Genomic DNA, 24,985 nt, shown 5'->3' on the forward strand with positions numbered 1-24,985 from the left:
GCTGCAGTGAAACCCACGGAAACGGACGGAAAACAGGTTACCGACAAAAAAACAGCGCTTTTCTGCACAAAACCACAAGACCGAGAGCAGGATTCTCCTTCTACATCTGTGCTGTCATTTATTGCTGTTCATTTCCGAGGGGGAATTCCGTCGCACAGGCAGCAAAATGGTAAGGTACAACAGCGCATTTGTAAACAAATAACGTTACCTGCTAATACAGTTTCAGATGCACCAACAAATACAACGCGCGTGTGTTCATTTGAAGATTTCTAGGTTTAATATCGTGCATCCGCATGGGTTTGATCGTGTGTGAGTGTGTCTATTCTTAGTCGGGTTCATGCAAAGTGGTTGCAAAGCCATTGCAGAAATGAACGCTTACCTGAGTTGCAGCGCCTGTCGTGATGCAGTTTGGCATTTAAAGTTAAAGCCAGAGCTATTAACTACGACATTAGTCGGTCATTACGAGCGCCACACGTCTCCCTGTCCATTATTGTATCAACAGTTTGATAAGAGTCCTCTTATGGATGCCATAACGCTCACCTAGCATGAGTGCACTGTCTGAATTATGCAGTTATCCATATGTAATGTGTCCGTAATGGTGCTTTGTGTTCAGCCCTTGTGTGTGGAAGCACGTCGTGTTATAAAATAAGCGTTGTGTTGGTTGTACATTAATTGTTTGAAGTGGTAATACCACGTTATTCGGTGATGCTGTATTCGTAGGCCTCAAAATGATATTGGTAAAAACTGACATCACGATATTTTATTTTCTGCAGGACATACTGCGATGTTGAGTGTGCTAGGTTTACCTGATGACATGACTGGCTCTGTTGTAAAAGAATTGATCAATTTTAGATTGATTTTACGATGGTTTTAGCGGAATGCATCTGCATGGAATATAATAAACCAATCAGAAGCATTGATAACTAGACTAGAACGAATATGCAAATGAGAGGAACTCCATTTTATGGATTGGGGTATGTTTGGTTTTTTATTTGTGCATTATGACCTCCTGCTTGACGATAAAATATATGAAAAGTATTATTTGCAAATTCTAAATAGTGAAACTGTAACAGCAGCCGATGACTATGGAAGTTAAAAGTGCTGCATGTCAGTTTTTGACTCTTCTAAAGCCTAAAATACCGTAATATGTTTGCAGATATTCTACAAACATGCTCAGTGAACATCTGAAACGCAATGCTGTAGTCAGATATTCTGCTTTGAACATGTGCATTACGTGCTGGAATGGCTGTCTTTGTTTTGGTCTCTCAAACCCGCCCAATGCTAGTTTAGCCAATTATATTTCAGCACCCCAGCTTGCCTTGCTGGAAAACAGCGGCTGCGTCTGAAACCGCATACTTCCATACTATATAATACGCTAACGTGTCTCCGACACCCTCAGTTATATCTGCGTCTAGGGCGGCAGAATAAAGAGGGCGGCGTCCCCGACACAACCCTCACCACCCGCACCCTCAGTTATATCCACGTCTAGGGCGGCAGAATAGAGAGGGCGGCATCTCCGACACTACCCTCACCACCCGCACCCTCAGTTATATCCGCGTCTAGGGTGGCAGAATAAAGAGGGCGGCGTCTCCGACACAACCCTCACCACCCGCACTCTCAGTTATATCTGCGTCTAGGGCGGCAGAATAGAGAGGGCGGCATCTCTGACACTACCCTTACCACCTGCCCCCTCTTCTATCCGCGTCTAGGGCGACATAATAGAGAGGGCGGCGTCCGCGCACTACCCTTACCACCCGCGCCCTCAGTTATATCCGCGTCTAGGGCGGCAGAAGAGAGAGGGCGGCGTCTCCGACACTACCCTCACCACCCGCACCCTCAGTTATATCCGCGTCTAGGGTGGCAGAATAGAGAGGGCGGCATCTCCGACACTACCCTCACCACCCGCGCCTCAGTTATATCCACGTCTAGGGTGGCAGAATAGAGAGGGCGGCATCTCCGACACTACCCTCACCACCCGCACCCTCAGTTATATCCACGTCTAGGGTGGCAGAATAGAGAGGGCGGCATCTCCGACACTACCCTCACCACCCGCGCCCTCAGTTATATCTGCGTCTAGAGCGGCAGAATAAAGAGGGCGGCATCTCCGACACTAACCTCACCACCCACACCCTCAGTTATATTGTTGTCTAGGGTGGCAGAATAAAGAGGGCGGCGTCACCGACACTACCCTTACCACCTGCCCCCTCTTCTATCCGCGTCTAGGGCAGCAGAATAGAGATGGCGGCGTCTCTGACACTACCCTCACCACCCGTGCCCTCAGTTATATCTGCATCTAGGGCGGCAGAAAAGAAAGGGCGGCATCTCCGACACTACCCTCACCACCCGTGCCCTCAGTTATATCTGCGTCAAGGACGGCAGAATAGTGAGGGCGGCGTCCCCGACACTACCCTCACCACCCGCACCCTCAGTTAATTCTGCGTCTAGGGCGGCAGAATAGAGGGCGGCGTCCCCGACACAACCCTCACCACCTGCCCCCTCTTCTATCCGCGTCTAGGGCAGCATAATAAAGAGCGCGGCGTCCGCGCACTACCCTTACCACCCGCGCCCTCAGTTATATCTGCGTCTAGGGCGGCAGAATAGAGAGGGCGGCGTCCCCCTGACACTACCCTCACCACCCGCGCTACAACCACATACCCCCCCCCCCCCCCCCAGCTTTTACTTTAGGGTTGAGTTCGGCGTGACCGTCCTTTGCCTAGAGCGGCAGTTCAGCTTGCTCCGGCCCTGCAAGGCAAGTACGTCACGTGACTATGTCTAAATGGCGGATGTAGTACGGCCAAATTCCATTCATACTGTATAGAACGTACTTTTCTAACGGCCGAGTAGTATGTTTTAAATTCTAATGCAGTACCTACTGAGAGTAGTTGGCGGTTCCGGATGCAGCCAGCGTATTTCATTAATTCAGTCATGATGGCTCTCAATGCATGTGTCTGTGATGGAAATGAGACATCCAGTGGATAGCAGCACCCCCCAAATGAGGTTTAGAGTTCCACACAGAGTTTTTAATTTGCAAATAATATAAATATTACGAGCGTAAACATAAGGTGAACAGGATACGTTGTAACCCCATGTGCTAACAACACGCTATGTGATGCGATACGCAGTGATAAGCAGCTGGCTGTTTGCACTAGGGTTGTGCCGATAGACGATGCCATCATCTACCGCTGATGGCTGACAATCTTCACGATGCTGAGCCGTCATCGCGATCTATCACGTCACATTTATATTATTTATATATATATATATTATTATTAAACCATTAATGGCTTCCATAGTATTTTGCTGCTTATGGAAGTCAGTGGCTGCTTTACCCAGCATTCTTCAGAATATCTCCTTTTGTGTTCAACAGAAGAAAGAAACTCAGTAAACTCGCAGCCACTTGAGTGTGAGTAACCTATGAGGAAATCGTCACTTGTTTTTTTTTTTTGGGTGAACTGTCCCTTTAACTGGAACATAAAGTAGGTCTGTGCTGCCACGTTCTGTTCCAGCTCCTCGGGGGTTTGTGTTTTAATAAAACGGCGTGTCGTAATCGCTGTCTGTTTCTGGAAGAGTCCTGTGACAGACCTACAGCAGGCAAACACACTCATATACTGTCAGCCGGAGGTCAGTATAACACACACACACACACACACCCACATATACACACACACACACGTTCAATAACTCACCCATGCACACACACACTTATACACTCACTCATGCACACACACACATATACACTCACTCATGCACACACACACACTCACTCAAACACACTCATACACTTACTCATACACTCACTAACGCACTTATTCTTGCACACATACACTTACTCATTTACACACACACACACACTTCAAACGAACATACACACTCAGACAGACAAGCACACATGCAGACTCACACACACTCAAACACTTATATGCACACATTTACACTTTCACACACACATACACGCACACAAACACACAATCATGCACACACTCTCATATGCACACACACTTATACAATCATGCGCATACACACACATAAAATTACACACACACACACACTCAGAAAAAACACACTCAGACAAACGCACACACACACACACATAGAGAGACTCACACACTTAAACACTTATACACACAAACACACATGCACACATACTCAGACTCACTCAAACACACACACATATGCACACACTCATACATTCACACACAAACATGCACACTCATGCACTCACTCACATATACACACACACACTCATGTACACAAACTTAGACTCACTCAAACACACGCGCACACATTCCTACATTCACCCATATACGCGCACACACACTCATGCACACACTTACGTACTCTCATACACACACACCCATGCACATACTCGCATACATACACTCGCATACACACACACACTCACACATACACACACACTCATGCACAGATACTCAGACTCACTCAAACACACGCACACACATATGCACACACTCATACATTTGCCTATATATGCGCATACACACACCTACATACTCTCTCTCACACACACACACACACTCATGCACACACTCACATATACACACACTCACACTCTTGCACACACTCGTGTATATACACACACACTCACATACACACACACACCCATGCACACACACATAAACACACACACCCATGCACACATACTCAGACTCACTACACATATGCATGCACTCATACATTCACACGCACACTCATGCACTCACTCACATATACTCACACACTCACATACACACACACACATACCCATGCACACACACACACTCATGCACACATACTCAGACTTACTCAAACACACATACACATATGCACACACATACATTCACCCATCGACACACGCACTCACACACACTTATACTCATGCACACACTCATACACTCACTCATGCTATTGATTGGTAAATGTCCTCCTATGTTGTTTAAATGTAATCAGCGTGAGGAGCGTAGACTTTAAAGACGGTGATGATGATAATAAGTGTAGCCGGCGTCTGTGTTCTGCAGTTGTGTTTTGCTGATCATATTGTGTGTGTGTGTGTGTGTGTGTGTGTGTGTGTGTGTGTGTGTGTGTGTGTGTGTGTGTGTGTGTGTGTGTGTGTGTGTGTGTGTGTGTGTGTGTGTGTGTGTGTGTGTGTGTGTGTGTTGCTCTGCAGGCCTCATTGTGCGGTGCATCTTTTGTGCGCATTAATTGACTCTGAATGGCCAATGCATTATTAATGTTGTGTGTGGAGCATGTGTGTGTGTGTGTGTCTTCTCAGACAATGCTCAGCGCACTAAACACTTCATTTACATCTCAGAAGAGCACACTAATGATTCAGACTTCATTTCAAACTCCACATTCTGTGTTCTGCTTTCTGTTTCATCACACTGGCGGCCTTCATTCGTTTTTTCAGCTCACAGGTAGAGTGTGTGTGTGTGTGTGCTCAGAATGAGCATCGATGTATTGTTTGCTGTGGGCAAAACAAGCATTGAACATTATTGACATGACTGTTTCCTGCTCAATAGTTTACTAAAGCAGCCATTGACATCGATTTTGGTAAAAATGCACACGATGCAATCACACAAAGACTAGTCGAAATTATTCACCTGTGAATTTCTTCATTTGTTTTTCCAATATTTCCTAAATGATGTTGAACTGATTCAGGTATATTTCATAGTGTTTCCTTTAATATTTGTTTGTTCTGGAGAAAGTCTTATTTGTTTTATTTGGGCTAGAATAAAAGCAGTTTTTTATTGTTTTAAACACCATTTTAAGGTCAATATTATTCACCCCCTTCAGCAATATTAGTGTTGGATTGTCTCTAGAATATAAACCACTGTTATACAATGACTTGCCTAATTACCCTAACTTTACCCTAATTACCCTAGTGAAGCCTTTACATGTCACTATACACTGAATACTAGTGTCTTGAAGAGTATCTAGTCTAATATTATTTATAATCTAAGACGTATATAACAGTTACATGTTTGTAATATTAAATAAAATAAGCTCTCACTTGTCCCTCGGCGCTGTGGCAGATACAGATTGTGTCTGTTTGAGCTTTTGAACTGAATGAGACTTTATAAATAATAAAACAAAGCCGAGAGACGGAGCGTTCACTGTTTCATCTTCCAGAACGGCAGCCGCGCGGAGGATTCCTGACACTCTGCAGATCGCAATAAAGATATACAAGTCATTATTCAAATCATACATAGAGATGTCATTGTGTAGGATGACATGTAGATATACAGCTGAAGCCTGAATTATTCACCCTCCTCTATATTTTCTTACAATGTCAGTTTAACAGAGAGAAGATTTTCTCAACTCATTTCTAATAACTGATTTATTTTCTCTTTGCCATGATGACAGCACATAATATTAGACTAGATATTCTTCAAGACACTAGTGTTCAGCTTAAAGTGCATGTAAAGGCTTCACTAGGGTAATTAGGGTAAAGTTAGGGTAATTAGGCAAGTCATTGTATAACAGTGGTTTGTTCTGGAGACAATCCAACACTAATATTGCTGAAGGGGCCAATAATATTGAGCTTAACATGACTTTAACACTATTAAAAACTGCTTTTATTCTAGCCCAAATAAAACAAATAAGACTTTCTCCAGAAGAACCGATATTAGAGGAAATACTGTGAACAACTCCTGAATCTGGGGAATATTTTATTAATATTTTGTATAATAATACTGTACTCTTCAGCTGTGCATGCTCGGTGGATTATGACACACCTTCATACTGGTCTTCTTTGTGAGTGCGATCAATAATATTTAACTAAATCTCTTTAATGTTTTCTTCTCTTTTTTTGTAGGGAAATGAGGCAAGTTATCCCCTGGAAATGTGCTCGCATTGTAAGTATCCTCTTTGTTTCTCATTTATGTTTAAATTTAAGCTGTATATTGACTAACTAACCTTACAATGCTCACACTGTTATGGGATGATGACACTAGCTGTGCTTCCATCCAAAGATGTGAATTAGATTTATGCACAAGACTAAAATATCGCATAAAGCATTTAAAGGCTGATTTATACTTCTGCATCAAGCGCACGCTAATGCTACGGCGCTGACGCATAGCCCTTCGCTGTGGCCGTCAGCATCGCTGACGTGCACCTCTCAAAAAATGTAACTACACGTCGCAATGACGCGTAGCGCAAGCTCTATGATTGGTCGGCTTGGTAGCGCTGACGAGTCTGGGCGGGACGAGAGCCGCGCGAATGGCGCGAGCCTGATTGTTTACAAGCGTGGAGTCCTGTGAAGGAGCTCCGGATGGAGAGTTTTGTTTTGTGTGTACCTCATGGTTAAAGTTGTTGCACGTCCGCCGGTTCCTGCCTCAAAATGAGCGAGTTTGAGCCACTTGTACATTCAGGAAGTGTTCAGGAAAACAAAACAGCAGAGAAGAAACTCGACACAGAGGAACATTTACACCTCACTGCCAACTAGCGTTTCGGAAGTGTTAATGCAGACCGACAGAGACAGCAGCAGAAGTATAAATGCACAGCTAAACGCATTGCATGCGCCGTGGGTTACGCCGGTCACTTGACGCAGAAGTATAAACCAGGCTTAATACAGCAGCGCTTCCAGTCAATGAGAAACAACACAATCATCACTTCTGCTAAACGTGCACAGATATCACTGAGAGAGGTGGAGTTTGAGGTGTTGGGATTCTTCACTGTAGTGTTTGTTCTCTAATAAATGAGCTGCACCTCAGAACACTAAGACCAAATGCAGTGAACACGGTGAATGCGGTGGCTTTTGGAGGCGTGAGACCGGAGCGCAGACAGATGCTCAAGACCGTTCTGGAGGGAATAATAATAGAAAAAGAAGAATACTGAAGCACTGTGATCATGGACTGACGGAGGGCTGATGCCTCTTACAATCAGCACAACAACATTTCACCTCTGCAACAACGGAAAGCTGGAAACCAACATTAATGACCCTCACACACACATTTACATCTGATTAGCATCTCGCAAAAATGAAATCCCATCATCACTTTATTTATGCTCATGCTTCAGTTTAAGCTTCCTTTAAACATTTTTCTTATGCAATATTCCAGATCATGCATGGAAACACAGCTACTGTTGTCAGGGCTAGAGTTGCTGTAGAGTTGTGGATGTATAAGCTAAGCTAAAATGCTATCAGGTAAAGCTAGTCTCCAGAGGTGCTGAGTGTTATTTATAGCTCTGAAACTGTTTTAATTAGTTCTGCTTCGCTCTGATGTGCTCTAATGACCTGAGCGAGAGGGATGGACATGGGAATATGCACAATTATGAAAACTGGCTGAAGATTAATTGTCTAAATGATCATTGTGATTATGCGTTTAATTGTCTCATTTAATGTTCTGATTTTAGTGATTGGTTGTCTGATTTGGCAGTTTGGCAATTGATTGTCTGATTCTGTGATTTAGTGATTAATATTCTGATTTGGTGATTTAATTGCTTGATTGGGCGATTGATTGTCTGATTTGGTGAATGTTTGTCCCATTCGATTATTTGAAGAATGTCTGATTTGGTAAATGTTTGTCTGATTTTGGGATTTAGTGAATAATTGTCTGATTTGGTGAATTTTTGTCTGATTTGATGATTTGGAAAATGTCTGATTTGGCGATTGATTGTCTGATTTGGTGAATGTTTTTCTCATTCAGTGATTTGAAGAGTGTCTGATTTGGTTATTGATTGTCTGATTTGTTGATTGTCTGATTTGGTGAATTTATGTCTGATTGATGATTTGTTGAATGTCTGATTTGGTGATTTGTTAATGATTGTCTGATTTAATGATTAATTGTTTGATTTGGTGATTTTGACTATTGTCTGATTTGGTTAATGATTGTGTGATTTGATGATTTGGTGAATGTCTGATTTGATTGCTTGGCAATTCATTGTATGATTTGGCAATTGTTTAATTGGGTGATTTGATGATTGATTGTCTGATTTGGCGAATGATTGTCTGATTTGGCAATTGATTGTTTCATTTGATGATTTGGCAGTTGATTGTCTGATTTGGTGATTTGGTTAATGATTTATGACTTGGCAATTGTTTAAATAGGTGATTTGATGATTGATTGTCTGATTTGGTGATTGTCTGATTTGGCGAATAATTGTCTGATTTGGTGACTTGACAATTGATTGTCTTATTTGATGATTTGGCAGCTGATTGTCTGATTTGACGATTTATTGTCTGATTTGATTGATTGTGTAATTTGATTATTGATTGTCTGATTTGGTTAATGATTGTCTAACAGTTGATTGTCTTATTTGATGATTTGACAGCTGATTATCTAATTTGATGATTGATTGTCTGATTTGGCGATTGATTGTCTAATTTGATGATTGACTGTCTGAATTGGTGATTGTCTGATTTGGTGATTTGGCTAATAATTGTCTGACAATTGATTGTCTTATTTGATGATTGGGCAGCTTATTGTCTGATTTGACGATTGATTGTTTTATTTGGGAATTTTGGCAATTGATTGTCTGATTTAGTGATTCGGTTGTCTGATTTGGTGATTTTGGCCATTTATTGTCTAATTTGGTGATTTGATTGTCTGATTTGGTGATTTAGTTGTCTGATTTGTGATTTTAGCAAATGTCTGATTTGGTGACTGATTGATTTCACAATTAATTGCCTGATTTGGTGAAAGATTATCTGATTTGGTAATTGTTTGTCTGATTTGGTGAATAATAGTGTGATTTGGTACTTGATTGTTTGATTTGATGATTTGGCAAATAATAGTCTTATTTGTTGATTTTTCAATCGATTGTCTGATTGGGTGATTTGACAGGTTATTGTCTGATTTAGGCTGTCACAATTATCAAATTTGGCTGATGATTGATTGTGTAATAATGATAGTGAATTATGCAATCTTAATCGCCTGAGCTCTCAGATTTCATCCAAAATATCTTCGCTTGTGTTCTGAAGATGAGTGAAGGTCTCAGCAGTTTGTAAAGACATGAGGATGATCAATTAATAACAGTTTTCATTTTGGGGTGAACTAACCCTTTAATATTTGAGAACTGACAGCTTGATGTCCTACTTTACACAAGGCCATATGTGGAGTGTGTCCCGGAGCTCAGAATAACCCGAGTCTGCTGAGGGTTTCCCTGCACGTCTGCTGGGCTTCTGCTGACCTCACGCCTATAAATATATATTGAAATAAATAAATATGAGCTCCTCGGGTCCTGTCCAGCTCTCAGAGAAACACTGATGCATCTCAAACTGACAACAACAAGCTGTCATGCATGAAGAGAAGCAGCGAGCAGCACATTCCAGCATTCGGACCAATGCAATTGCGGTTTATTTATACGATGCATGTGTTTGCATGGTGAAACTCAATTATAATTGCAGCTCAGTTATGAATTTTCTCATTGGAGCAAAACAAAGCGTGCATGGAGCTAATGTGCATGAGGAAATCAATCAAGAAGTTATTTCTAATTTTATTAATATACATTTTTAGGGAATAGAAAAGTCATCATCTTTTCAAAAAAAGAATTGATCATATTATATGACATTATAATCGGGTATATTATTCATTCATTCGTTTCTTTTCGGCTTAGTCCTTTTATTAATCCGGGGTCGCCACAGCGGAATGAACTGCCAACTTATCCAGCAAATGTTTTGTTCAACGGATGTTTTTCCAGCTGCAACCCATCACTGAGAAACATCCATACACACTTATTCACACACATACACTATGGACAATTTAGCTTATTCAGTTCCCCTATAGCGCATGTGTTTGGACTGTGGGGGAAACCGGAGCACCCGGAGGAAACCCACACCAACACGGGGAGAACATGCAAACTCCACACAGTGCTGCCCACTGTGGTATTTCCGTGTTTACACACTGCTGATTATGCAGTAAAAAGCTCCAGACTCCTGCTTCATTTGTTCTGAAACTCGTGTGTGTTGTGTGTGTGTGTTTTGTGTGTGTGTTTTGTGTGTGTGTGTTTTGTGTGTGTGTGTGTTTTGTGTGTGTGTGTGTGTGTGTTTTGTGTGTGTGTTTTGTGTGTGTGTTTTGTGTGTGTGTTTTGTGTGTGTGTGTTTTGTGTGTGTGTGTGTTTTGTGTGTGTGTTGTGTGTGTTTTGTGTGTGTGTTTTGTGTGTGTGTTTTGTGTGTGTGTGTGCGTTTTGTGTGTGCGTTTTGTGTGTGTGTTTTGTGTGTGTGTGTTTTGTGTGTGTGTGTTTTGTGTGTGTGTTGTGTGTGTTTTGTGTGTGTGTTTTGTGTGTGTGTTTTGTGTGTGTGTTTTGTGTGTGTGTGCGTTTTGTGTGTGTGTGTGTGTGTTTTGTGTGTGTGTGTTGTGTGTGTGTTTTGTGTGTGTTTTGTGTGTGTGTTGTGTGTGTGTGTGTTTTGTGTGTGTGTGTGTGTGTGTGTGTGTGTTTTGTGTGTGTGTTTTGTGTGTGTGTTGTGTGTGTGTTTTGTGTGTGTGTGTGTGTGTGTGTTGTTTGTGTGTGTGTTGTTTGTGTGTGTGTGTGTTTTGTGTGTGTGTTTTGTGTGTGTGTTGTGTGTGTGTTTTGTGTGTGTGTTTTGTGTGTGTGTTGTGTGTGTGTGTTTTGTTTGTGTGTGTTTTGTTTGTGTGTGTTTTTTGTGTGTGTGTGTGTGTGTTTTGTGTGTGTGTGTTTTGTGTGTGTGTGTGTGTGTGTGTGTGTGTGTTGAGAGCTTTCCTCCATTATTCCTCGTCTGTATTCTGATTATTCATCAGCTCTTCTGAACACATGCCGAGTCTGAGCTCTTCAGTATGACAAGAGTCCTCATCAAACTCGCAGACGCCCACACACACACACACTCCTACACACACCACCCACACATTTAGTCTCTAAGCCACATCACCTGGTCAAATTGAAAATAGTTTTTACCATATTTTTGATCAAATAAATGAGTTACGCTTTAGTTTGAGTACCAGTTCTCACCATTAAAGGGACAGTTCACTCAAAAATGACAATTCTGTCATCATTTAATCTCCTTCAAAGAGCACAATCTCATTAGCATTTAAAGCGACAGTGACAAATGCCACACAATTAAGATCAAAGCCTGAAAGGGTCAGATTCAGAGAGTTAGAGTACATTATTTCTGTGGTGTTTTGAACTGAAACCTCACACAAACACACTCTAGAGACATTAGAAATGCACTTTACATCTAGATAAAATAAAGAGTGTGATCAACAAATGAGTTTAGTCCAGCAGTGTGGTCAAATAAAGCAGTTTATACAGCAGCTTTGGATGGAGTGGGTCATGTGACCGACTGAACGAGCTTATAGTTAGAAAGAGAGTTTGAAATCGCAGAGCTTGTGTGTGTAGCTCCGCCCCTTTTGAAAAGAGCACAATCTCATTTGCATTTAAAGCGACAGTCACCAAAACACCACACAATTAGGATTAAAGCCTAATAGGGACAGTTTCAGAGAGTTATAAAGCATTAGTGTGGTATTTTAAGCTGAAACTTCACCACACACTTTAGAGACATCAGAGACTCATTTTACATTGGGATAAAATAAAGTTTGATCAATGAATGAGCCCAGTAGTATGTTCGAATAAAGCAGCTTTAAATGAAGTGGGTCATTGTAGCTCCACCCCTTTTTAAAAAGAGCACAATCTCATTTGCATTTAAAGCGACAGTCACCAAAACACCACAATTTAGCAGTTTCAAAGACTCATAAAGCATTATTAGTGTGGTATTTTGAGCTGAAACTTCACAAATACACTCCAGGGACGCCAGAGACTCATTTTACATCTTGTTAAAATAAAGTGTGATCAATAAATGAGTTTAGTCTAACAGTGTGGTCAAATAAAGCAGTTTATACAGCAGTTTTGGATGCAGTGGGTCTTGTGACAGTCTGAATGAGCTTATAGTTAGAGAGTTTGATATCGCAGAGCTTATGTGTTTGTAGCTCCGCCCTCTTTTGAAAAGAGCACTATCTCATTTGCATTTAAAGCGACAGTCACCAAAACACCACAGTTTGGCAGTTTCAAAGACTCATGAAGCATTATTAGTGTGGTATTTTGAGCTGAAACGTTTCTACACACACTAGAAATATCAGAGTTGTGTTTTACTTCTTATAAAAAGGGGCATTAAATAAAATATGATCAATAATTGAGTTTAGTCCAGCAGTGTGCTCATATAAAGCAGTTTATACAGCAGCTTTGGATGAAGTGGGTCATGTGACCCCCTGAATGAGCTTATAGTTAGTGAGAGTTTGATATTGCAGAGCTTATGTATTTGTAGCTCCACCCCTTTAAAAAAAAAGCCCAATCTCATTTGCATTTAAAGCGACAGTCACCAAAACACCACACAATTAGGATTAAAGCCTAAAAGGGTCAGTTTTTAGAGAGTTATAAAGAATTATTAGGGTGGTATTTTGAGCTGAAACTTCACCACACACTTTAGAGACATTAGTGACTCATTTTACATCTGGATAAAATAAAGTTTGATCAATAAATGAGTTTAGTCCATCAGTATGTTCAAATAAAGCAGCTTATACAGCAGCTTTGGATGAAGTGGGTCATTGTAGCTCCACCCCTTTTTAAAAAGAGCACTATCTCATTTGCATTTAAAGCAACAGTCACCAAAACACAACAATTTGGCAGTTTCAAAGACTCATGAAGCATTATTAGTGTGGTATTTTGAGCTGAAACGTTTCTACACACACTAGAAAGATCAGAGATGCATTTTACTTCTTATAAAAAGGGGCATAAATTAAAGAGTGTGATCAATAAATGAGTTTAGTCCAGCAGTGTGGTCAAATAAAGCAGTTTATACAGCAGTTTTGGATGCAGTGGGTCATGTGACCGTCTGAATGAGCTTATAGTTAGAGAGAGAGTTTGATTTCGCAGAGCTTATGTGTTTGTAGCTCCACCCTCTTTTGAAAAGAGCACAATCTCATTTGCATTTAAAGCGACAGTCACCAAAACACCACAATTAAGCAGTTTCAAAGACTCATGAAGCATTATTAGTGTGGTATTTTGAGCTGAAACTTCACAAAAAAAACACTCCATGGACGCCAGAGACTCATTTTACATATTGTAAAAGGGATCTTAAAATAAAGTGTGATCAATAAATGAGTTTAGTCTAACAGTGTGGTCAAATAAAGCAGTTTATACAGCAGTTTTGGATGCAGTGGGTCTTGTGACAGCCTGAATGCGCTTATAGTTGGTGAAAGAGTTTGATTTCGCAGAGCTTATGTGTTTGTAGCTCCGCCCTCTTTTGAAAAGAGCACTATCTCATTCGCATTTAAAGCGACAGTCACCAAAACACCACAATTAGGCAGTTTCAAAGACTCATGAAGCATTATTAGTGTGGTATTTTGAGCTGAAACGTTTCTAGACACTCTAGAGACATCAGGGACGCATTTTACATCTTGTAATAAGGGGCATAAAATAAAATATGATCAATAATTGAGTTTTAGTCCAGCAGTGTGTTAAAAACGTAGCAGCTTTGGATGGAGTGGGTCATGTGACCGCCTGAATGAGCTTATAGTTAGTGAGAGAGTTTGATATTGCAGAGCTTATCCGCGGTATTAGGCAGAATCGTGGACCCGCATGGCTCATAAATACAGCACCATGGGTAAACCTCTGTGTGGGATGACCAGCGTGAGATGTGAGTGTGTCCCCCTTCCCTAATTTCACTCCGTTTTACTCTGTCTCTGTTGTATTGGGCTCTCAGTTTGAAGAATCCTGTGTATTTCCTGCGCAGATAGGAAGGAGAATGTGTGATGTGTGTGTGTTGTTTTGTCTGCTAATGGTGTTTATTTGTTTGTTTTGTGTCTCTCTCCTTTTTCTCTTCGTCCAGTCGATGCTGATGAGATTAAACGGCTGGGAAAGAGGTTTAAGAAACTCGACCTGGATAATTCAGGATCTCTGAGCGTGGAGGAGTTCATGTCCTTGCCCGAGTTGCAGCAGAATCCGCTGGTGCAGAGAGTCATCGACATATTCGACACCGACGGGAACGGAGAGGTGGATTTCAAAGGTAAGCGCAATTGAAGTGCGCCTGACATCAAAACTAACCATATTGCTTTTGTTAGCTCACTTTGCTAGTTTTGTGGTGAACAATTCATCGGTGCATGTCATTAAAAACAATCCCTCGTGTGCAGAATAATACAGATGCATTGGGGAATTCTGATCATCATCTGGCAAAAACTACATCACAGCACGCAGACTGAAGTGTATGGAACAAAATCAATGCCAGTAGTAATAAAAATAAATAAATAAAAAGAAATAGAATATAAAATCGAAATAAAAAGCTTGCCGAATAGCACAAACTGAAAAAAATAATACATTAAATTAGCAACTGCTTGCATTTTAATGACTTGAATTGCCAGGGTTTGTATTTTTAGGGCCTGAAATTTAACACAGCTGTTTATTTAAGCTGTGAATATTTCAATTAAAAATATTTCAAACACATTTTCATACTTATAAATTCAATATTTCATATTCAGTTTCCAGATTTCTCTTACAAAATATTCAATATCTGTGAAAAATATTTCATTTTCAGTCAATTTTATTTCAGTTCAAAAATTCGCTTCCATAAATTCAGTGGATCAAGTTCGGCTCTCAAAATTTGACATTACTTCCGGGAACTGCAGGACAAGCGACAAACAATTGACAATCTCCAGCTGCTTTTTTTACTAGCAGGTAAACCAATTTAAGATTTTTATACAAGTCAATAGGTGAGGAAAAAAGCTAATAATGGCACAAAAAGTATTTACAAATTCAATTAAAGTATTTAAAAGCATTTAATTTTGTCAATGTCGAATTTTAACAGCCGAATTTGACCCACTGAATTTATGGAAGCAAAATTTTGAACTGAAATAAAATGAACTGGAAATTGTCTTTTGAGTATTTTACATGAAATCAGGAAATTGAATATGTATTATTGAATTTTTAAGTATGAAAACGTGTTTGAAATATTTTTATTGAAATATTCACCGCTTAAATAAACAGCTGTGTTAAATTTCAGGCCCTAAAAATACAAACCCTGGAATTCAAGTTATTAAAATGCAAGAACTTGTTAATTCAGTGTATTATTTCTTTCAGTTTGTGCTATTCAACAAGCTTTATAATTCAATGCTTTTGGCACTGATTTTGTTCCAGAGAAGTGCATCCGTGGAGTTTTTTTATTATTGCATCAAAAATGAATCCTACATTTTCAACATTTATGTGCATTTTTTTATTCAAATTTTCAAATTGTGCATTAAAAATAGGTGGATGGAAACATGGACAGTGTGATCTCTATTTCTGCATTAACTGTATTGGTGTTTCTCTCTCTCTCTCTCTCTCTCTCTCTCTCTCTCTCTCTCTCTCTCTGTGTGTGTGTGCGTGCGTGCGTGTGTGTGTGTGTGTAGAGTTCATCGAAGGCGTCTCTCAGTTCAGTGTGAAGGGAGATAAAGAGATGAAACTGCGCTGTGAGTATCAGTCTGACTGTCTGTCTTCTGCATGTCTCACACACTGTTATGGGTATAATTAATTAGGAAATACTGCAATTAAATAACTTTTCTGCTAAAAAAAAAAATCATAAAGTACGAGATTACTTAACGTTTTCAGGTTCATAATTACTATATATATATACACACACACACACACACACACAATCACATCTGTGTTTTATTTATATCAATTATGAATATGTGCTTTTTTTTCAAATATTCCCCAAATGATGTTAAACAGATTCAGGAGTTGTTCACAGTATTTCCTCTAATATTTGTTCTTCTGGAGAAAGTCTGATTTGTTTTATTTCGGCTAGAATAAACGTAGCTTTTAATTGTTATAAACCCATTTTAAGCTCAATATTATTCACCCCTTCAGCAATATTAGTGTTGGATTGTCTCTAGAATACAAACCACTGATATACAATGACTTGCCTAATTACCCTATGTCACAATCACCAGCGATCTAATCCTTCCAGATCACTGATAAACACACAGATCACATAATCTGCCAGTATATGGACTACAAGATCCAGTCATGCAACACACACACACACCTGCTCCAAGTCTCCATTGATTAGACTCACTGGGCTATTTATACAGCACACAAACACACAGAAGTTATTGTTATATGTTACTGTGAACATTACGACGTGTTTCCTTTGCCTAGTCTTGCCATGTACCGATCTTTGCTTAGTTTTGTTTGCTTATTCATGTCTGCTGCCTGCCTTTGACCATCCGCCTGCTTATTGACCACGATTCTGGATTGCCTGTATAATAGACCCTGCGTTTGGATCTGCACTCTGTTGTCAGCGTCCTGTTCACATTACACCCTAAATTTACCCTAATTACCCTAACTTTACCCTAGTGAAGCCTTTAAATGTCACTTTAAGCTGAACACTAGTGTCTTGAAGAATATCTAGTCTAATATTATTTACTGTCATTATGACAAAGAGAAAATAAATCAGTTATTAGAGATGAGGTATTAAAACTATTATGATTAGAAATGTGTTGAGAAAATCTGCTCTCCGCTAAATAGAAATTAGGGAAAAACACACAGGAGGGCGAATAATTCTGACTTCAACTGTTACTCACCCGACTCTGGTCTCAGAGAATTGCTGTAATCTGCTGTTTTTCTGCATTCAGTCGCCTTTAGGATCTACGACATGGACAAAGACGGCTATATTTCCAACGGCGAGCTGTTCCAGGTGCTGAAGATGATGGTGGGCAACAACCTGAAGGACACGCAACTGCAGCAGATCGTGGATAAAACCATCATCAACGCAGACAAAGACGGAGACGGGAGAATATCCTTCGAGGAGTTCTGCGCCGTAAGACACTTTAAAGGCCACATATTTAGGCCTGTCACCATATCTCTAATCTACCAAATCTATATATTGCACTAAAATATACTGCGATCAACAATATTAATGTCATTTTAAGAGCATTTTATGTCACTCATTATATAATGCCAGAATGACAATATAACATCATCACCATCCAAGCGCACTCTTCCAGAGAACACTTCATATTTCATTCTTAATATTTAATTTAATTATAGTCATTTTAACTATTTAATAATCAGGCATTGGAGTCAGAATGTGAAAATGAATATCCTAAATAAATAATAATACATGTTAACACTAAAGTGCAAGGAGTAAGAGAGGCTGTGATATCTGCTAGCAGATCTATTTTCAGCTGTCAGACACCCTTACGCCCTATTCAGAATCAACGCTTGACAGAGGGCGTGTCTAAAGTTGGGGCTGACGCAATCGTCAAAGCAGCGTCAGCCAATGAAATTAGTCAGCAATAGGCCACTGTCTGAGCTGGTGTATTTGCATACAGTAATCTGATTGGCTGACGCTTCCGTCTGCACTTGAAAAGTTGAGCAAGACACAACTTTTGCAGAGAGCAACGCCACTAAAGCAGCACCGACGAATCCGCAATGCAGTTCAACAACGCCTGGCGTCGCCCATTCAAAGTGAAGCGTTGAAGCTGACGCTCTGTTTGAATTGGGTTATATGTAAAAATACTATAGTAATTATTTGTAAATACTACAGTGTTTTAACACTACTGACACCTCCAATATAGATAGAGATGTTGCACAACCAACTCAAATGTTGCTAGAATTTATTTATTTTTATTTTTTTTGCATTGGGAATATACACTCAACGGCCACTTTATTAGGTACACCTTACTAGTACCGGGTTGGACCCGCTTTTGCCTTTAGAACTGCCTTAATACTTCATGGCGTAGATTCAACAAGCTACTGGAAATATTCCTCAGAGATTTTGCTCCATATTGACATGATAGCATCACACGGTTGCTGCAGATTTGTCGGCTGCACATCCATGATGCCAATCTCCCGTTCCACCACATCCCAAAGCTGCTCTATTGGATTGAGCTCTGGTGACTGTGGAGGCCATTTGAGTACAGTGAACTCATCGTCATGTTCAAGAAACCAGTCTGAGATGATTGAGCTTTATGACATGCTGCGTTATCCTGCTGGAAGTAGCCATCAGAAGATGGAGACGCTGTGCTCATAAAGGGATGGACATGGTCAGCAGCAATACTCAGGTAGGCTGTGGCGTTGATGCTCAATTGGTACTAATGGACCCAAAGAAAATCTCCCCACACCATTACACCACCACCACCAGCCTGAACCGCTGATACAAGGCAGGATGATCCATGCTTTCATGTTGTTGAGGCCAAATTGTGAGCCGAGCATCCGAATGTGGCAGCAGAAATGGAGACTCATCAGAGCAGCAACGTTTCTCCAATCTTCCATTGTCCAGTTTTGGTGAGTCTGTGTGAATTGTAGCCTCAGTTTCCTGTTCTTAGCTGACAGGAGCGGCACCCGGTGTGCTCTTCTGCTGCTGTAGCCCATCCGCCTCAAGGTTGGACGTGTTGTGTGTTCAGAGATGCTCTTCTGCAGAGCTCGGCTGTAACGAGTGCTTATTTGAGTTACTGTTGCTGGAACCAGTCTGGCCATTCTCCTCTGACCTCCGGCATCAACAAGGCATTTGCGCTCACAGAACTGCCGCTCACTGGATATTTCCTCTTTGTCGGAGCATTGTCTGCGAACCCTAGAGATGGTTGTGCGTGAAAATCAAAGTAGATCAGCAGTTTCTGAAATACTCAGAGCAGCCCGTCTGGCAGCAACAACCATGCCACGTTCAAAGTCTCTTAAATCCCCTTTCTTCCTCATTCTGATGCTCGCTCTGAACTGCAGCAGATCCTCTTGACCATGTCTACATGCACTGAGCTGCTGCCATGTGATTGGCTGATTAGAAATTTGCGCAACAAGCAGCTAGACAGGTGTACCTAATAAAGTGGCCGGTGAGTGAATATTGCATCACCAAAAGTGGAGCACATGTCCATGTATTGTGCGATTAAATCCATATATTGATTACTGTGGCAGGCTTATAATCCTAACTCAACGTTGCATATTCTGCGATGTGACTATTACAGATGCACACGTTGCGACATCAATGCTGACATGATACGTTGTGCTATCCCGTGATCCCCCTCGCTTATAAATTATGCACTAAATCGAGATTGCATTGGAAAGCATAACACCTGTGTGTTGTCTGCAGGTTGTTGGAGGTCTGGATATACACAAGAAGATGGTTGTGGACGTGTGATGGAGCTGCTCTCCATCTGATCCGCTTTCCTCTCTGGATATCCAGCAAATGCTCTCTGTGTGTTTCAATGGAAGTATTTAAGCCACTTTTGTCAACTAGAAGCCAGTGTGTGTGTGCGCGAGTGTGTGTGCGTGAGTATGTGTGTGTGTGTGTGTTATTGAGCTGCTCAATAACCTGCTGGCGGACACTGAACGAGCATCTCAGCTGAGGAGGAAACCATATTTATTTAGTTTTATTTTTTAATGCTTTTGTTTGTTTGTTTTTTTACAATTAATTTAATCTTTTGAAGAAGAAGAAGAAGAAAAAATATTAAGTATGATATCTATAAGTATATATATATATAAGGTATGACGTGTGCCAAGCAGAACATACAGAACAAACACACAAACAAAAAGCTTCTCTTCAACTGCATGACGAAACCGAGCGTCTGTCTGTTTGACTTTGTGATATACACTATTTCTATTATTCTAGCATCTAACCATGTTTAATACCTGTTCTTTTGTATTAATGGTGATCATGTATAAATGTTTATATTGAAAGTGCATCTTCTGTCATTGAGACGGTGTTGTAGAATGTTAATTAACAAGACAACAATTCGGTTCACGCTTCACGTTAATCCCAGATGCAGCAGCCGACGCGCATAATTAGTTCTAATGCATGTGCGAATGTCAAAGCAAATCTGCGCTGAAAGTTTGCTTGTTTTTAAATATTTAGCAGGTATCTATGGTACTTTGGGTGCGTTTCCATCCTAAGATGCGAATTTGATTAATGCGCAAACTGCAATATTGCATTAAACGTTCGAGGATGAAGCAGCGTTTCCATTCTGACTGTAGTTTGATGTGTTTGTTCTCCTCTAATAAATGAGCTGCGCTGCAGAAGACGAAATGCAATGAGCGCGGTGGCTTTTGGAGGCGTGAGACAGGAGTGCAGACAGATGCTCAAGACAGTTCTGGAGGATATAGTAACAGAAGACGAATGATACTGAAGCACTGTGGTGGCCTTTGTAATCAGCACAACAACATTTTTAGATCGTTTACAATATAAAGCTGGAAACATGGAGAGCTGCAGACCAGCACTGATGACGCAAACACCCTCACACACACATTTACACTTGTAAAATCATCCAAATGCGCAGACTTTATTCACTGAATGTGTTTATATTGTAGTTTATGTGCATTGTTCTTATTAGAAATAAAGTTAATCCTACTTAAATGTGCACATGGGTTTTTTTTATGCGCATCTTTGTGTATTTTGTAAATTGATATTCTAAAATGCGCATAAAAACAGGATTAAAACACAGCTTCTGATTTTAATATCATTTTAAAAAGCCAACGTCGTGAAAGTCTTGAAATTATCCTGTGTAACACACTGAGTTTTCCATTGGCCTGTGTTAATTACTCAGGTTAAAGTAACGTATTGCATGAGAAATGAGTGATGGAAAGGCAAAGTTTTGAATAATAATCCCTTAATTTTGCTTTTTTGAAGTGCTCTGGACGTAATGCGAGGTTAATGCGAACACATTTGCCTACCAAACTCGTGACGTGACTACATTATGCTTGCCTTGTTTACTGTTGGTTGCTAGGCTACCAATACTACAGTCAGCCACTCTTGTTGGAAACGCACGCAATTACCATTTAGGATTATTATTTGCGAATTTTAAAAAGATCTGCTTCACTTTAGGAGGGAAACCCAGCTATTGATTATCATATAAATGTAGAATTCAGGGTGTTTAGTGACACCGGTGGCCGTTCTGTGAACTGCAGCAGCATGTTGTTGCTCGAAATTACCGACTGGAAATTGCTTGCTTGATGTGGACTTGGTTTTTTTTTACAACTTGATGTAATGCACGTAATTCGCATTATGTATTATTATTTGCAACCTTTACAAAGTTTTGCTTCACTTTAGGATGGAAACGCAGCTATTGAGTACCGTATGAAAGATTAATGTAGAATTTAGAATGTTTTTAGTGACACCGGTGGCCGTTCTGTGAACTGCAGCAGCATCTTATTGCTCACAATTACAGATGGAAAATTGCTTGCTTGAGGTGGTTTTGGATTTGGTTAAACAAAGGTTAATGCGAAGACATTTGCCGAATAAATGCGTGACGTGACTACATTATGCTTGCCTTGTTTACCATTGGTTGCTAGGCTACCAATACTACAGTCAGCCACTCTAACTTGTTGAAAATACACGTCATTCCAATTTAGGATTATAACTTGTGAATTTTAAATAGATTTGCTTTACTTTAGGATGGAAACCCACCTATTGATTACCGTATAAAATATTAATGTAGAATTCAGAATGTTTTAGTGACACCGGAGGCCGTTCTGTGAACTGCAGCAGCATCTTTTTGCTCACAGTTACGGATTTTTAGATGGAAAATTAATAGTAAATTACCGTAAAGAGATCATGTTTGATCAGGCTCTTTAAAAAAATGAAATACTAGAATCTTTGTTTCGTCTGTTTTTCGAAATGCTTGATGGAAACGCATGTAATTTAAGATTAATTTAAGATTATTGTTTTTGCTTCACTTTAGGATGGAAACCCAGCTATTAAGTACCGTATAAATGATTAATGTATAAATTAATGCGTTTTAGTGACATCGGTGGCCGTTCTGTGAACTGCAGTAGCATTTTATTGCATGCAATTACAGACGGAAAATTACTGGTAATTTACTGTAAAGAAATTAATTACAGAAAATACAGCAATTTTACGAAATGCAAAGTAAATTGATTAAATTTTGTGCATATTTTGAATATATTTGGTAACACGTTAATAATTAGAAGATTACATTAGCTGATTTTAGTTTAAAAACAATGAACTATACATTTATTACAGTATTTACACATCTTTGGTAACGTTAATCAAAATAAAGTCGTTCTTAGTTAACCAAGTAGTTAATTAACTTACAGTGCATTGAATAATGTTAGTAAGCACAACTTTGGATTTTATGAGTGCATTAGTAAATGTTGAACTATGATTAATAAATGCTGTGCTAGTATGTTCATGTTAGAAAATACATACTATTACTAACGGAGCCCGATAACCGTATATCATAACATTTGGCATATAACTGATTCCTTAACAAACCTCTACTTGTTCAAACGTTGATCTCAAAAATAATCCTGTGATCTTTCTTTCAGCTGAAAATGTTTTGCTTTGACATTTAATGTGTGTGAAGTATCTAAGCTGAGATCCTCTATATCCATGGTTTCATCTCCGTCTTTTGTATAGTCAAATATAACAGCAGCAGATACTCTTGTGCTTTAATAACCGTATGTATTACAGTTTATTCAACACACACAAGCTTTAAAACAGCCAAAAGCTTGTAAAATGGGTTCAGTGAAATGTTCTTCAACAAGACTAGAGGTTCAAGTCAGGAATGCATTTACTCTGAATGTTTACATGCATGACTGGAGCAACCAAATCTCAGCCCTCTTTAACCCAGTTATTCTGGCTTCTGCTGTGCTTGCTTTAACTTCTGCATGTTTCACCTCTGCTTGATGTGAAATTTATATCCGACGGCAAAAGAACCACAAAATGCATTACTTGTGTTGCCAAATTGCAAATGCATTTATATTATTGTCAGATAATTATGTTTGATTAAGAGGCCTGTACCATGATGGAGGCTCAACAAACTCAGGGTTACAGGATCAGTTTTTGTTAACCATACCGGTGGAGTCAGGCTTTGTTGTTAGTGTGATGATGCATTGCAGGGCATCAACTTTGTTAGCTCAGGCTTTGATCCTGAGTTCATGAAGGCGGGGAATCAGTAGCTAACAGCCAATCACAGACCTCAAAACATAAAGATGCTGTAATTGAGTTAAAGTGTAGTCTGCACAATTTATAGGCTAAGATTAAAAAAATTGCTAATTAATGACGTTAAGGTAATATGTACAGTTGATAATGCGTATTGTGTAGGTTTACAGAAACTCTAAAATTTAAGCTCATGAAACTTTTATCAAAGCTTAATCTGATGATTAAAAAATAAAGCTTTAAAATTTCAGATGCATATCTGTACATTTATATACAATTAGACTAAATGGTTAAGACTATAATAAATATATAAATCATCTAATATATTTAAATTCATTTCATCTAGGTTTCACTATTAAGTGACTTAATTTAACACAAGAGAAAGTAAAGGCTTGTCTTTGTCATTGATTAGTGATCTCTAAACCAGAACTGAACTCACCTGAACTTAGCCTCAACATAACCAGAACAAGGCCAGAACTTATCCTACACATAGCCCAAACTTAACCTTAACATAACCAAAACATGGCCAGTACTTATCCTGAACATAGCTTCTAATTTACCTGAACATAACCAGAACATAGCCAGAACTTATCCTGAACATAACCTCAACTTAAGCTAAACATGACTAGAACTTATCCTAAACATAGCCTCAACTTATGCAGAACATGGACAGAAAGTCCACCTGAACATAACCAGAACATGACCTGAACGTAGCCTCAGCATATCCAAAACTTAACCTGAACATAGAATAAACTTATCCTAAACATAGCCAGAACTTTTCCTGAACATAACAACTAGAGCTGGTTAGCCATGCAGCGCAAGTTACCATGGCAACAAAGAGCAGTTATTGCCAAAATACTTATGTTGTACCTGAAACCCAGGATTGCAGTAAACTAAAACTAATCTGGCTAACCATCAAATCCGGCTTCATGGTACAGGCCCCGGTTCCATCATCTCCCCCTGTTTTGTAAATACAATTTATCGAAGCTTTCTAAAGGTTTTCTGCAGCCTCTGGTGAATGATTTGGGTTTGTCCTACATATAAAAGCACATTAATGCGTGAGTTATGGGATGTTTTGTTTCTTTTTCTTGCATGCTGCATCAGATTAACTGCTATGGGATTTATGGACTACCTGATATTGTATGAAACAATAAAGATTTAAACTTGACATTGCAT

At 39.8% G+C, this 24,985-nt stretch overlaps 2 protein-coding genes across 7 annotated transcripts in view; both read left to right on the forward strand.

The window, feature by feature from the left end:
• On the forward strand, positions 1-24,984 carry ppp3r1a (protein phosphatase 3, regulatory subunit B, alpha a). Of its 6 annotated transcripts, none has more exons than XR_012388630.1 (6): positions 1-169; positions 6,812-6,851; positions 14,777-14,953; positions 16,329-16,388; positions 17,556-18,560; positions 19,754-21,269. XR_012388630.1 is itself a non-coding variant. In NM_001327772.1 (6 exons), the coding sequence occupies exons 1-6, from the start codon at positions 167-169 to the stop codon at positions 20,051-20,053; spliced, it is 513 nt and encodes a 170-aa protein (NP_001314701.1). In that variant the 5' UTR covers positions 16-166; the 3' UTR covers positions 20,054-20,865. The 6 variants fall into 6 exon arrangements, 2 of the variants coding, with proteins under 2 accessions (NP_001314701.1, XP_009305321.1); XR_012388631.1 differs by having other exon boundaries at positions 17,556-17,994; positions 19,743-20,339; NM_001327772.1 differs by having other exon boundaries at positions 16-169; positions 17,556-17,740; positions 20,006-20,865.
• Positions 1-24,985, forward strand: part of nrxn1b (neurexin 1b) — a 799,620-nt gene that overhangs the window by 380,191 nt on the left and 394,444 nt on the right. The window lies entirely within an intron of this gene.

The sequence above is a fragment of the Danio rerio genome, chromosome 13, assembly GCF_049306965.1.
Source record: "Danio rerio strain Tuebingen ecotype United States chromosome 13, GRCz12tu, whole genome shotgun sequence".
NCBI classification, from domain to species: domain Eukaryota; kingdom Metazoa; phylum Chordata; class Actinopteri; order Cypriniformes; family Danionidae; genus Danio; species Danio rerio.